We start from the raw sequence: 16,243 nt of genomic DNA, 5'->3' as shown, positions 1-16,243 counted from the left end.
TCAATTCTGAACATTGTGTGGTCGAAGATGTTTTGCACACTGGCATATTTCTGAAGTGATTTCTAGCCTCATTTTGTCTCTGAGGACCCCAAGCACAATCGATGAAATCTTTTCTCAATTGATAATAATCAGTATTGTTTTCTTGCAAATCTTTCCAAGGTGCCATATAAATCAGCTTATCATCAATTAGGACCATTAGGGCATCGCAGTACTGACTTTGGGATACTTGGTATGGCTGCATACGTCTTTCAAATCGGTGCAAAAAGTTGTAAACTTGGTACTTATTATCTTCCGAATATCTTACCCCAAATTCACGTAATCTGTCTGGTCTTATGTTGAAATTTGAATTTCCAAACTTGATTCTATAATTTAATCTGCGTTCTGGGGGGTTGTTTTGTTGCTCATTTTCAGCCTGAATCCATCTAGGATCAATCTGCACTTCTTGATCATCGTCATTTCCATGTCGATCATTCGCTCGATCATCGCGTCGATCATCTCGTCGATCATCTCTGTTGTCGCGATTATAGTTACTGCTATTACTGCTGCCATCGAAGCTGTTACGATTGTTGTTGTTATAATCACTGCTTCGGTCGCTATTTCGATCATCTCTGTTATCTCGATCATTTCTGCTGTCTCGTCGATCATGGCTGCCTCGATCGTTGTCTCTATTATCTCTGTTATCTCGATCGTTGTTTCGGTAATCTCTGCTATCTCGATCATTTCGATGGTCTCGATCGTTGTTTCTATCATCTCTGTTCGATCGTGATTCTCTTGACGATGATCTATCGCGATTAGGTCTGTTATTATGCGTTCGATAGCTATTGTTACTGCTACCATTGTTGCCACATCTCTCGTTACTGCGGCTGTCATTATCGGTGTTGCCCCTGTAGGGGGCGGGGGACCTTGATCGATCTCTAGATCCTCTCCTTCCTCGGAAAAGATCTGCGCCTTTGCCTGGATTTACACTGCTGCGACTGGCAGTGTTATCGGCATTGATACTGTTTACGTTGTGCACAACTGTCGGCACAACAGGGGGCTGGTAGGGTGGTTCTTCTGGATCATGAAGCTCTGCTATGAAACCGTCAACGTGGTCTTTCCATGATAAATACTCAGCTCTTTCGATCTGCATATTTTCTTGATCTTCTAAATACTGCATTTGGATCTGATGCATTAAATTACTCATGTACATATTTCTCTCTTTCATTTTGTTTATGATGAGCATGTGAGAGGTGAGTACCCGATCAGTAGTTTCTCTGTAGGCTCTGAAGGTTGTTCTCATCTCTGATCTTAGATCATTGATCTTTTTCTCGTGATCTTTTTTGAGATCTAATTTCATTCTGGCCATTTGAGCACGTAGCTCCAGATATAGGTGACCTACATCCTCTCTGGTTCTTGAAATCGCCTTTTCCGAGTCGATTACTCGACTACTGATGGTGTCTTCATTTTTATCGTGATTATCAGATGCAGCATAGGCCCATTTTCGAAAAATTAACTCGTCTTGAGACAATGGCGCTGGATATTGCTCATCAGGCTTTTTCTCAATTTTCAAATCAATTTTCTTCTCAAAATTCACAGGATCAAAACTGCAAATTTGGGCCATCTTGGATTCAGCAATATTTTTTAAACATCTCTCTGATCGGTTTATTTCATCTTCGAGTTCATATTCCAGTTCATTTTGGTTTATCGATGCATCAGGATTTTCAAATCCTGACAGTAGTGCACTGCTTCCAGCTATGGCTTCGTCGGCACCATTCGCATCTATTTCGTCTAAGTCAGTTTTTAAAAAATCCAAATCACCATCTTCGAGTGCTTCCTGATATTCCTGGGAATCGATCCGAATTTCAGCACTTCGCCATTCCCTTCTCTGATCCAAAATGTTCTCGTGCAAACTGCGCAATAATTTTCGATCTCTAATTTTAGGTGGCTTCGATTTAGGTGTTTTTTGAATTCCTAGTTGTTCACGGCGTCGAAAATCAGCATCTTTCGCAGCATTTCTGGTCGAACGTCTCAGCTGCTTTTTACCGTTATTCTGATTTTCATTTAAACATCTCTGATTTTCATTTACACATCTCTGATTTACGCCGTCACTGTCATATTCTCTGATTTCAGGTCGCAATTGTGTCACACGTGTATCCAGGTTAATCGATGGAAAACTGGATCGTCGCGAATTGTCAATTCCAGGATTTGGAGAATTATTTTCAGCCGTCATCTCGTATAGTCGTCACATCCGTTCAGGTAATAATTCAAGAAATTCATCCGATAACTATTCCAAATTATTCGTAGCCATTATCGAACTTTGTAACTTCTCTGTTTCAGGTACGTGGTACAAGCTTTTACAACGTTCGGCGCTTGACCTTGAGCTTTCGTGTCGAGCTTGTTCAACTGTGCTCGGTTTTTCCAAACCAAAGCTTGTCGAACTTGGTATGAAAGCTTTATTTCTTACGCGATTTTCGACACTTTTTCGCGATTTTTTCGAGAATAAAATCTCACGTACCTGTTCTGATGAACGTTGCGGTCGCCAAGTTGACCGTTGGTTGATCGTTGCAGTCGCCTAGTTGACCAAATTGGACCGAAATTTTTCCGAATAAACGATAAAAAAAATTCGCGATTTCTTCGAATCGTCTCTGTGAGGTAAAACCTCAAATGGAAAACAAGTTTCCGTTGCAATAAATTGCAATTTGCGTCTTACGAACGCAATTGTAGGCTAGGCCTGAGAACACGCGGTGTGCCTCGTTTTCGACTAAAACGTCTCTGCTTGCGCCTAAATATTGCAATAAATGCAATTTTGAAAAGCCCTGGGTTAGAGAACCACGCTTGGGCGCCAAATATGTGGTGGTTTTGGGACGTCTTTGCTTTGAGGGAGACGCCGCCAAGACCAGCGTGCATATAGTAAGCCCAGGGAACCTAAACTTGCCCGATATCCTTGCGAAAGATATCAAATTGCAGTGATGTTGAGACACCTCATAAATGATCATAAGACCGCTAAATGTTCGTAATGTTTTATTCACTTCTCTGGTATAACACACGCGAAGATTTATAATAAAACACACTACACATTATTGAATAAAATACACTTGTAGTATCGACTACAAGCGGAAGCTCTGAACTTGCTACCTTACGCTAGCACCAGTGAAAATATACCTAACGAGCTTTCAAAGCTCGAAGCTCGGAGTGGCGCATCTCGAACTACTTCGACAGAGTGCACTACTCGTAAGCAGTGCTGCCACTCCGACAGGAACACAACTTCCCTCTAGGTGGAAGCTGCGGGCGCATCCCCTACCGGTACAACTGATTCAACAGAACATTGAAAAATAATTTTTTTTATCCCCTGGTGACTTTTTGGAGACAGATTCACCAAGCAGTGGCCATATTTGAGTGATTCTTTACACTTGGTGACTTCAGGTGAATCTTGGTGACTGATTCACCAGAAGTCACCAGGATTCACCAGAACATAGAAAAGTCATTTTTTATCACCTGGTGACTTTTTGGAGACAGATTCACCAAGCAGTGGCTATATTTGAGCGATTCTGTACACCTGGTGACTTCTGGTGAATCTTGGTGACTGGTTCACCAGAAGTCACCAGGATTCACCAGAACATAGAAAAGTCATTTTTTATCACCTGGTGACTTTTTGGAGACAGATCCACCAAGCAGTGACTATATTTGAGCGATTCTGTACACCTGGTGACTTCTGGTGAATCTTGGTGACTGGTTCACCAGAAGTCACCAGGATTCACTAGAACATGAAAAAATAATTTCTTATCCCCTGTTGACTTTTTGGAGACAGATTCACCAAGCAGTGGCCATATTTGAGTGATTGTTTACACTTGCTGACTTCTAGTGGATCTTGATCACTGATTCACCAGAAGTCACCAGGATTCACCAGACATTCAAAAACAATTTCTAGGATCAGGAGGATATTGTGATGCTTGACTACTTATGGTGAATGATGTCACCAGAAGTCACCAGGATTCAACAAGGAGGCACTGGATACTCAAAAATAAGTTCTGTGGTCAGGAAGATATTGAGGTGATTTTTTTATCATAAATTCACCTTTATAAAAGTCAAAAATCACAATCATGGTAACTTCTGGTATATCTGTCACCAGAAGTCATCAGGATTCACCAGACATTCAAAAACAATTTTTAGGGTCAGGAGGATATTGTGGTGTTTTTTTCATCATAAAGTCACCCTTAAAAAATCAAAAACTCACTTGGGGACTTCTGGTGAATCTGTTCACAGAAGTCACCAGGATCAAACAATGAGTCACCAGACATTGGAAAATTTTGTTATAGGTCTTGAGAACATTCTTGTGGTTTTTTCGCCAGCACTTCGTGTTGAAAATGACAATAAACCCATTCGGTGTGCAGTTACTCTGCTTTTTATATCCTTTCTCGTCGTCCGTGTCTCACTTCCATACAGCAGCGTTGGTCTTGCCAGCGTATTGTATGTAAATTCTTATTCGAGTTTTGGCTATGACTTTTCTTGGAGGAATGGCTCGGTTTATCGCCCCGCTTACTCTCAGGAATTTATTGATCTTAAGTTGTGCGTTGACTTCTCCTTCATATGATAGCTCACATCCGAGATATTTAAAGCTTTTAACTTGTTCCACTGGCAGTCCATTTACAATGATTTTACTGTGTATCGGGTCTTTCCCCTCGAAGGCCATCACTTTTGTTTTTGACGACGAGATTCTCATTCCGTATTTATCAGCCACATTCTGAAGGTTATGCATCACTCTCTGCAAGTCATCTTCATTGTCAGCAAAGACCACCTGATCATCAGCAAATAGCAAGGTATTGACATTGGTGTCATTGATGTCTGGCATTTTAGGCTTCATTTTCAGCCATTCTTTAATCATGTCATCAAAGTAGATGTTGAACAGACTGCATGCCATTGAGCATCCCTGTCTTACTCCTCTTCCTATCTTCTTTGCTTCCGACATGTTTCCAGATCTTACTCATATTACATTATCCGTGTATATTTCTTCAATTAAGCGTACTATTTGTTCGTTCACTTCAATTTTCCTCAGGATTTCAAACAACTTCTTCCTTCGTACTTGATCATACGCCTTCTCCAGATCGACAAAGCACATGTGGGTTTCTAGGTTATATTCTCTTCTCTTCTCCATCAGCAGCTTTGTTGCATATAAAATAAAAAAATTCAGACCTTTAAATTTAAATTTTAAAAAAAACAAAAACAAAAACTCTAAAATCTAAATCAAGCACTAAAATTTCTGGGTCTTAAAAACAAAAATTTACCCCCCCCCCCCTTCAAAAAAACCTATAAAAAAATTGGGGACCTAAAATAAAAATCTACAAAAATATGAAAACCAAAACGACCCCTTCCCCTTCCAAAAAAGTCTAAAAAATTAAAAAGCAAAAAAACTTTAAAACAAAATGAAAACTGAAAGTCGAAAAAAACTGTTGTCAAAACCCTGAAGAGAAGTAATACGCTCAGACTTTGCTGGTTTCCAGACCTATTTTTCCAATTTTCCAAGGAAAAAAAATCAATTTACACAATTTATTTCAATATTTTCCAAAAATTTAATTTTTATACTCAAGTAGCACGCCAGTGCGATGTTGCCAAACAACGCCTTCCTAACAACGCCAGTTAATCCGCCATGCTTCAATGTACTACATTGTTCGCGAAAAAAGTGAAAAGTGCCAAAATGTGACTGGATCTCTTCAAGTTATCATCAATTCTGAGGTACATAGTTTTCTCCCACATCATTCATAACATATTTATTCAAATCCAACATAATTTCACTCCAACAGAACATCATTATAAAACCTCATATCGCACATATGAAAGAAAAACTCACATCTTTTTGCTCGGTTCGCCAGGCTGCGATCCGCTCGCGGTTTATTTTTTGCGCGAAATTTATTTTCTTTTCGACAATATTAAATACCTAATTTGTTTATTTTAGATTTCACCGCGCCGACGACGACGACGAGCCAAGCCAGGCCGATGCTTTCAATCTCGACTTAATAAATTCCACGTTATTATTTTCTTCTCCCCTTTGTCGTCTGCTTATACTCGTACGGTTTGTGGTTCACGTATATAATACGTACATAGTACATACACAGAAGAGTCAACATAATATACGAATTTATTATCGCGTAAAATATTCAATTCATCCGGTCGTTACGCCCATCATATAGTCGAATTCGTTCTCAATCGGTGTAAAGGGGTACGTAAAAGCTTTACCAAACCGAGATTCGTTCGCAGATGCACAGCAAGAAGAAGAAGAAGAAGGAAAAAAATGCCATAATTTTTCATCAACGCAGTCAAATTGTTTGCCAAGCTTCGTATGTATCTGTACGCTTTCGTAGATTTTCTTTTCTCTTTTAATTTCGTTGCTCTTTTGTTCTTTCGTATTGTTTTAACGAAATCGGGCATCATACCGAGGTTAAATATGATACCTATGCGAGAAGAGAGACCCTCGCGTGTAGTAATAGTCTGTGTTTAAAATAGTACATCGTCGAGTCGAATGTCGAAATACTTATCACTTCAATGTGGAAATTATTAACCCTCGAAGAATCCTTTAAAAGCGCTAGTCCACTTGGCTGCTGCTACGAATTTGACTTTTGGCCAAATTTTTATTCATAACGTTTCGATGTACTTTTTATAGTACCTACTCGATGTAAAAAGTTGTTCGGAGTTATTATATCGATGAAATATGCTCGTTTTTAATAAATTACACGGGATACAGGAGATTTAAAAATCTATTAAGGTGTTTTGAAAATTTTCCATAATCATCGTGTAAGTCGACAATGTGCTATGGATAAATTACAATTTCATTCAAAACTCAAAATAACCCGAGCCTGACTTAAAAATCACTCAAACTCCTCTCGGTCCTTTGGGAAAAAAATCATTCAAGAAAACTTACGAGGTGAAGTCAAATTATAATTCACACATTCTCCTATATCCAGTCAAGAGCCCGTAACAATGTATACGTACATGCATCATCATCATCATCAACAACAACAATAAAACAGCAAACAACGACAATTCCCTCCCCCTCCCCCCTCAACAAAATAGAAAGTAAAAAACACCAAAAAATAACGATATACAACAATAACGACGATTCGATATAATTGAAATGTTTCTTCGGTCGCTCGTGTTATTTTTTACTCCAACTTCAACACGAGGGTTTGTTTTCTGCAGACTGGTAAGCGACTGAACAGGTAGGTAAGAGAGAAGGTGAAGAATGGTAATTTCAATTTTTAGCCGCGTGCGATTCGCTACACAAAAGCTCGAGCTATTGTAAGGATTTCTTAAGGTTGATTTTTTTTTCATTTTCGCGCTTATTTTACACAAAGGTCGCGAAATTGCCACGACCCTGATTGTCTGGCATCGACTAGTTATTTTCATAAGTTATAATAGTGTATTATTGTGGTATTTCTTTTCTCTACTTTTGACTTTATTTTTTGTTCGATGGGATTGTTACATGGGTTTCGTATTGGCCTCTTTGCGTAGATCGAGATAGTCGCGCGAGCGTTTTGTATTTTTTAAATTACGATGAGTTCGCGACAATTGTCACGTCACGCGATGTTTTCGAGAATAGAGTTAATGTGACCTTGGAATTGAAATTGGAAAAGTGAAGAATGGCATTAATTGTATGATGCCGTTTCAAACCATTTGAATTTGTATAGAAAAATCTCTGAGAGGCCAAAGGTAGAACAGAGGAGGAGGAATGATGTATCTGAAGGCGAAGAAATATTTTGGAATGCAGTGGTACCAATTTGAGGTAGGGTGAACATTTTTCAGCTCAAAATTTATTTACTTTCAATGAACGAAAAACAAATAAAAATAATTCTAAAACAAAAACCCAAAGAGAATAAAGTAAAAAGTAAATTTCAAAGTTTAATTGCAAAACTCCAACAAAATGAAAGGGCCTTTGGCAAAAACAATTACTCGTACAATTTATTCGCAGATCAAATTGGCAGAGAACAGGACATTATTGTTAAAATTGGCTTCTGGTGAAACCGTCACCAGAAGTCACGAATGGGTTTATTGTCATTTTTAATACGAATTGCTGGTGAAAGAACCACCAGAATAGTCTTCAGGACCATTAAAAATGTTTCGAATGTCATGTCTGGTGACTTCTTGGGGAATCCGGGTGACTTATGGTGACAGGTTCACCAGAAACCATCAAGTAACTTAATTGTAATTTTCAACACGAATTACTAGTGAATAAACCACCAAAATATTCTGAGGACCTTTAAAAATTTGTTTTTGTTTTTCAATTTTCATCTCTTATTGAGATAGCAAAAGTGATGGTTTTTTTATTTTCATTTTACAGGTCTTCTGACTTCCAGTTTTTGTTTTTTAAATTCTCGTGTTCTTTTTCACTTTTGATTTTGTTTTTTTTTTCGGTTTTCGGTTCATTTTTTGTAGGTATGTAAGTATTTGTTTTTAGTTTGTTTTCGTTTTGTGAAATTTTTGTTCTCATTTTGAGATCGTGACTTTGATACTTTTTCAATTTTCATTTTGAGACCATTTTGACTCTCAGGTTTCATTTTTGTTTTTTTCCCTTGATTTTTGAATTTATCAATTCCAGAGTGTCTACTGGCAAGAAAAAGGCGAGAAATTCACTTGGGTGGCAAGAAAGTTGGAAAATAGTATAGAAATTCCTTCAAAAAGCAAGAAAATTTCCAAGAATTCACATCAAAAATCTCTGAAAAATTGAAGTTATCCCACCAAAATTTCAAGTTTTCATTTTGTTAAAATTGATGTTGTTCTACTTTTCGAATTAAAAATTTTCCAAAAATTTTGCCCTTGCTTCGCTCGGGCCATTCAAGATAGTATTTTCAAAAATTTTAAGAATTCAAAAATTAAATAGGAAATTTTTGATTTCCAGGTGATACCCAAACCATTTTAAAAGGGCAAATTTTTTATTTTCTGAACAGAACGACTAACTTTTCAAAATTGTTGATATTATTGTGCTCCGATGAAAATGTAAAATAAAGCATACAAAATGGTCGTTTTTTTCGTTTTCCACACCAATTTTTTCAACAAATTTTCGCTCTCGCTTCGCTCGAGCAGTAATTTTACCTTCCTTTCAATAAAATGATCATTCATTGTGAAGGGTTTTCCGAAAACAACCTAAAATGTCGATTTTTTGTGTCTAAAATTCTGATTTTGCTCTCCCCTCAATCACAAGTAAAAATACACCTAAGCTCTTTCATGGTTTGATCCTGTAATTGTATATGTCACTGGTATTCAGGCACGTTAAAATTTTGATTTTTGTCGAAGAAATAACAATTTTTTGTTGGAAAAATGACATTATACTCCCCCTTCCCCAAATAACATGACAACATGACTTCGATCCGCATTCGAGTTTACTTTTCATTTTGTTACTGCTATCATCATAGAATAATTGAATTCACTTCAGTAGACTTGCCTCAATGTTTGTTTTATTACGTTTTTTATTACTATTTTTTCATTTGAGGATTTGAGAAATTAATTCACTTTTCTGCTTTGAAGAATAAATTTTTGAGAAATTTGGGGGGAGTTAGAGGGGTTGGCGAAGATTATCTATGCGTAAATATGAAGAGGGGTAAGAAATTTCATTTTTGGAAGCAAGAAAAAAGCAAGAAAAAGGCGATAAATTCGCTTGTTTGATTTTAGTCGTTAGTTGGTGAGTATGTTTCTTTTTTCATTTTTGATATTTTTCAATTTTATTTTCAGAGATTCTAGTTTTATTGGCTTTCGATTTCACTTTTTTTCAATGTTTAGTTTCTTGTTTGTTCATAGTTTGTTTATGTTTTTCGATTTTTTCTATTTCATATTTCGATTTTTCCTATTGAGATTGTGAAGTTGATGTTTTTTGGTTTTCATTTTGAATTCTTCTGAGTTTCGGTTTTGTTTTTTTTTTGTTTTTTCTTGGTTGTTAGTTGGTATTTGTTTTAATTTTTCATTTTCATTTCAGGTTTTTGATTTCATTTTGGTGGGGGGGGGGGTGTTTTTCTTATTTTTTTTTGTTTAAGATTATTCGTTCTTAGTTCATTTTTTTGGTTTCCAGTTTTTATTCTTTGAATCTTTTATTTTTAGTTGCAGTTGAATTGGGACTATTTTCTAGTAGGATGACTAGGTAGACACTCCAGGCAATATCTAGCCGAAAATCCGCTCGTTGTGTACTTTTTTTGATGATTTTATTTTTTCACATTTATTGGTATTTACGTAAGATATTCATTTTTGAACTATGTACCTCCTCTGAAATTTCGGGTCGAAAGGGTACCCATTAAGCTCAGACCAACGTTGCATGTTCCAAAGTTCATTTTTGGTTCATCCAGAGGGATTTGAATTTTCTAGAGAAATTAAAAATTAGCTGCTCAAAACCAATACTATGCAATATAGTGCTGCTTGATATGTCGTAATGCTCTTTCTATCCAGCTTGGTTTTTCTTACGTTTTCACTTTCAACGTAACAAGAAACAATCGATCAAAACGATTAACAGACGTGGATAGACTTTCCAATTCGATAAAATAGAAATTTATTTTAAATAAAAAATTTCAATAAAAAAATAAGAACATAAATTTGTCGAACATAACGTATTTACATAACAAACGATGATGTTTTCGCATCAAAAATTCAAGGAGTAATAACCCTAAACGTATACAATGACAGAATCGAAAATTTAACGCTTAAATTCTAACATAGCCGCGTATTTTTCTTTAGAACTGGACACAGCCAGTAAATATCGCTAGATTTGGCGAAATACACTTGTATTCGCTAAGATAATCGTAATTTTACAGCCGAATATTTCTACCTAACAATTCGCGTCAAAACGTATTTTTTCATTTTTATTTAAAAATAAAATTCGCGAATTTGCAACTGCAAAAGTCGTAACACTCCCCCTCAGATTTACAATCACATGAATGTAAAGCTGGCAACACAAAAACGTAACTAAACAAGAGGCGCGTGATAACGTATTCGTAAATAAACAATCAGTATTTTAAATTCTACAAAAGATCACGAAAACGTACAATTGATCAAAAATTCGTTAGTTTATAATAACATATAAATTATTTAGAAATACGTACACGTTTATTAACCAATATCGCATACCATCGTTATGAAATATTCACCAAATATTCGCATCATTTTATTCATTAAAATCGTAATCAGAAAATTTGCACAAAGCATACACCTGTACTTTGAACAAAAATACATTTGATCAATAGTTCAAGTGAACTATGAAAATCAACTTCAATTATCGTTTCTCGAATCGTTCAACAATGCATCGTATATAAAATCGCTACTTTCAACAATTCTGTTTTTAAAAATAAATTTCTCGAATTTAAACTTGTCTTCTGTTTTATCAGACAGAACGATATCGACACAAGAAGAATAAAAGCTTTCAAGACTACAAATCGAACGTTCGCTCAACTTTTCGTAATTATCGAATTTCAAAGGCAAATTATTTTCGTTTAAATTTTGGACCGAATTCACTGAATAATACATCGCATTTTTCAAAATGACCTTTGACTCAAGTTTCAAATCATAAGTACCAAAATTCGTTTTACAGTTTACAAATTCTCGTTTTTACAAATGAGTATCATTTGATAGCTCATTTCCGAAAATCGAATACGTTCCTAAATCGTGTACTGTTTCCAAATTTACAACATTCGGATTAACGTTTAAATTGTTCCTGTTGGTTGTACCACTTGGTACATTATTAATGGAAAATTTCATCTCATCAGTAGATTTACCAATTGATCATCATTCAATTCTACTGAATTGAAAGTATCTCGTTTTAAAATCGTTAACCAAAATTTGAAATTCACATTCATTTACGTAATTGTGCAATATAAAATTAGCACACATTGTACTCGTATTTTTACACACCAGAATCGTTTTGTTATCCTACACCAGAATCGTTTTGTTACCCTCAAAGGAGTTATTTTCCACACAGGAATCGTGTTGTTATCCTCAAAGGAGTTATTTTCCACACAGGAATCGTTTTCCACACAGGAATCGTTTTCCACACAGGAATCGTTTTCCACACAGGAATCGTTTTCTGATTTTTTTAAAAGGTTTTCTCCTTAGTCATTTTCTGATTTTTTTTAAAAGGTTTTCTCCTTAGTCGTTTTCTGATTTTTTTAAAAGGTTTTCTCCTTAGTTGTTTTCTGATTTTTTTAAAAGGTTTTCTCCTTAGTCGTTTTCTGATTTTTTTAAAAGGTTTTCTCCTTAGTCGTTTTCTGATTTTTTAAAAGGTTTTCTCCTTACCACATATTCAGACTTTTCGTTTTTTTTTTTTTTTTTTTTTTTTAACTAGGTCTAAACCCAAAGCGACATCGACAACATTTGAAAATACCCTCCCTTCGATGGAGCTTTTCACTACTTCACATTATTTTTTTATTTTCATTTCCTACTGTACTCGCATCAACGCAAATATCGCTTACAATTTTCGAAATTGTAAACAAATCGTTAACTTCACTCTTCCACGCATCATTACCTGATAATAAATTATTTGGATCGTTACTCAAATAAATCACGATTTTCTTTTCTCGTTTTACACAATTATCAACAGTGGTCATTTCAAAATCAAGACCATTTAACAAACTGTTTTGAACTCGTTTACTACTATCGTTTTTCACTTTCGTATCACTTTCAACACTGATCACATGATCATATTCTTTGTCAATTTTTTTAAAATTTCGTTCACCAAACAATTATCAAAATTAGTGACGTTTGATGCCGCCCCTCCAATGGAGCTTTCTACAAAACCGTTTCTATTTTCGCAAACATTTACGTTATTATTAAATAAATTCAATTTCAAATCACCTGATTTGAATTGAGTAAAAATCACTTTCTAAAATTAAACTGTTTTCTAAATTTAAATCGTTTACAAAATCGCGTAATAAATTATAATTCGAATTCGTTGAATAAATTAAATTCACCTTATTGTGACTCAAGTACTTTTCATTTTTCAAATTGAAAATACCTGATGACATGTATTTCAATGATACATCATTCATCTCAGCTCGAATTCGTTTCCCATCATCACATTGGACTGTATCAAAAAATCGTTCATTTCTGTCTGGGCTGCTCGTAATTGTCACCATTGTTCCGAATTTTGTATTCGGATCATTTCTGCTACCGTCGCCGCTAACCATTGGACCAACAACTGCTTTTCATCATTTTCAAAATACACCACCGATATCGTCGTTTAGAATTACGTCGTCGCGCATTACAATTCGTCGTCATCGTGAACCTAAATTTTACGCTACCGTATCAACCAAAAATTACCGTTGTTACCATCAATTAAAATCACGTTCGTTGTCGCTGCTTTTCGAAATTCATAAACCAAAATTCGTTGTCGTTTTGTGGATAGAAAATTTGTCATCGTGAGCCAAAATTTCCTTTCACCATTCGTACCATTCATTTCATCGTTGGAATCGCTTGCACTTCGCTCAATTCGGAATCGGACTCGTTTTTCGTCTTCGTCGAACTAGTGCCCAAACTCGCACTCAACATTTACTGAAACGAAAATAACGAACTTAAAATCGGATCGGAAGGTCAATGAACCTCAGCTCGTGCTACCATCTTACGTTTTCACTTTCAACGTAACAAGAAACAATCGATCAAAACGATTAACAGACGTGGATAGACTTTCCAATTCGATAAAATAGAAATTTATTTTAAATAAAAAATTTCAATAAAAAAATAAGAACATAAATTTGTCGAACATAACGTATTTACATAACAAACGACGATGTTTTCGCATCAAAAATTCAAGGAGTAATAACCCTAAACGTATACAATGACAGAATCGAAAATTTAACGCTTAAATTCTAACATAGCCGCGTATTTTTCTTTAGAACTGGACACAGCCAGTAAATATCGCTAGATTTGGCGAAATACACTTGTATTCGCTAAGATAATCGTAATTTTACAGCCGAATATTTCTACCTAACAATTCGCGTCAAAACGTATTTTTTCATTTTTATTTAAAAATAAAATTCGCGAATTTGCAACTGCAAAAGTCGTAACAGTTTTGTTTAAATCAGAGAGTATAAGTTCAAAAAGTTCTCTTGTCAATGTACTGAATACCTCTGTCTCCATATTAAGTTTGAAGTCAAAAAACCAAAGAAAAGCTTTTCTTTTTGACTCATTTTTCTAGAAAGAAGTATTATATTTTGTAGAATTTTAGTATCTTTCCTTGGAACTCGAGTTCCTATCCTTCTTGCTGCAGGTCTATGTACGAGTAATAGGTACCTATACTTACCTTCTACGTGTATCGTGTCAGCTCAATCAAATTACTTGTTCTGTTTTTTCCATAACAAGATAGTACTCGAGTATAATCGTACAATGGATCGATGACGTGTACCAGGCAATATTCGGCAAACAGGATAAATTTAACCCCAATTATACGAGCTATATCGTACAAATATATATGTATAATATCTATCCCACAATACTGTTAAAAATGAACCAGAAAGAGAGAAACGCCAGCGCCAGCTGAGGATTATCCGGTGATAGCTGCGTTATTCTACCCCCCCCCCCCACCGCATTTATATCGTCATTTTCTTCGGCCTCCGTGGCCAAAACGTTAAAAAGGCGATGAAAATTTATTCGTTAATGTTTCCACTTTCCATCACACCCCCCGTGTACCCTCGAAAGGATGGTATACGTATATTGGGGTAACACGATGAGGCATCGAGTTCGGGGGGCACGACGGCGGTAAATAAAAGATTTCCCGCCGTTTATCTTTAAATGGCGTGCGTAAACGTAATAAAAGAACTGTTAACGATTTCCGACGACCAGACTTTTCATCCGCCAAATTATTCCGTCTTTTAAAGTAATGCGTCAATATCGTTAAACATTCCGCCGCATAATTCGACTTCTGCTACAATACCATCGCTATCCATCTACTATACGAAGACGACGACTAACTTACTGTGCTGCTTTAAAGCTATAGGCCATTTAAAAAAATAGAAGAAAATTTTCAGCCGAGAATTTTTCCCACATATATGCGCTTATTTTTCGTCTCTTCGTCGTGTGTGTGCATCGTTTTTATATTGGCAGAACCCTTTAACCTCCGAATCAATTTATTTTTTTGCAACGCACATTCGCACACATATGGGTCCTTGGATAATACTCGTATCAAAGAACTCTTCGTCGTTCGCTTCGTCCCCCCTTCCCCTCCCTTTCCCCTCTCTTCCTATTGACCCGTATTTCACGCGCGCTAATATTTTACTGTTGCCAAAATTCTTCTATATACCACCACTTGATTTCGTGTAATAACGAAAAAACTTTACCAAAAGAGCAATTTTTTCCCAACTGCTATTACTCTATAAAGTCAGCTTAATAAGAATATCCGCGATTTATTCGACGATGTCTTTATGCATTAAGTTAAATTTACGAAATAACAGTCAACTTTGTTTTTACGATCGTTTTTTACAAGGTTTACATATACTGATGTATAAAGTAATATACCGCCAGACAACGCGTATCCATTTTACCAGTAATAAGTCGAAAGAGGCGAAATTACGTACAAGGACTTCCTCTTTAAATTTGCTCTTGTAACTTCTGCTTCTTTGTATATACATAATATCGCTATGGTATTGAACGTCTCATCCACATTATTCTATGCCCTAATCCTGAATGTATACGGTAATAACGATTATCATAACGATACACGGTTCGCCTTTAATATCGTTTAGAATCACTTGTTCTGCTTTTTTTCTTTTTACGATATAAAAATATTTTTTCCGCAAATTGATAAAAATGTCCCACTCCGTGTGATGATGTAATGTAATGAAATCATTGTTCAAGAACTAAAATGGTGCTGAAGTCGACTCATTTTTGCCATCTGATTCTTTCCACACGCCTTAGGGTGTGAATGCCTCTGTAATTGAGTCAAAGCAAAACCTTTTTTTTTTTTAAAATGAAATTTACGAATTTGATACTCACATAAGGTTTAGGTATTATTTGGAAACGAATTCTGTTTTCAAGCGAAGTGATTCGAATCGAATCGTATCGAATCATTCACAACTGATTGGCGATTGAACAAATTGATTGATCTCTAGGTGAATCATTCGCGAACGAATTGATTCGTATAGGTGACTCGTTCGCGAACGAATCGATTCATTCACTAAATTTTTGGCGAATCATTCACGAACGAATTGATTCATAAATTAAAGAATTGTTCTATCCTCCAAAAAAACTCTTCAAAAAAGAATTACACCCCGCCCTCTCCCCGATTCCTAATGAACTTACTCCATGAACA

The 16,243-nt window shown here is 35.8% G+C and overlaps 1 protein-coding gene across 6 annotated transcripts in view; it reads left to right on the top strand.

The window, feature by feature from the left end:
• Positions 1–16,243, top strand: part of Dop1R2 (dopamine receptor 2) — a 371,432-nt gene that overhangs the window by 263,424 nt on the left and 91,765 nt on the right. The window contains exon 6 of one of the 6 annotated variants that reach the window (XM_065369941.1): positions 2,110–2,235. The exons of the other annotated variants lie outside the window; for them this stretch is intronic. Coding sequence (XP_065226013.1) covers positions 2,110–2,218 — 109 coding nt within the window. The 3' untranslated portion in view covers positions 2,219–2,235. The remainder of the gene's footprint in view (positions 1–2,109; positions 2,236–16,243) is intronic. 6 annotated transcript variants of the gene reach the window in all.

This window comes from Planococcus citri, chromosome 5 (assembly GCF_950023065.1).
Source record: "Planococcus citri chromosome 5, ihPlaCitr1.1, whole genome shotgun sequence".
In the NCBI taxonomy this organism is placed as follows: Eukaryota; Metazoa; Arthropoda; class Insecta; order Hemiptera; family Pseudococcidae; genus Planococcus; species Planococcus citri.
This window is presented reverse-complemented; position numbering and strand designations above follow the sequence as displayed.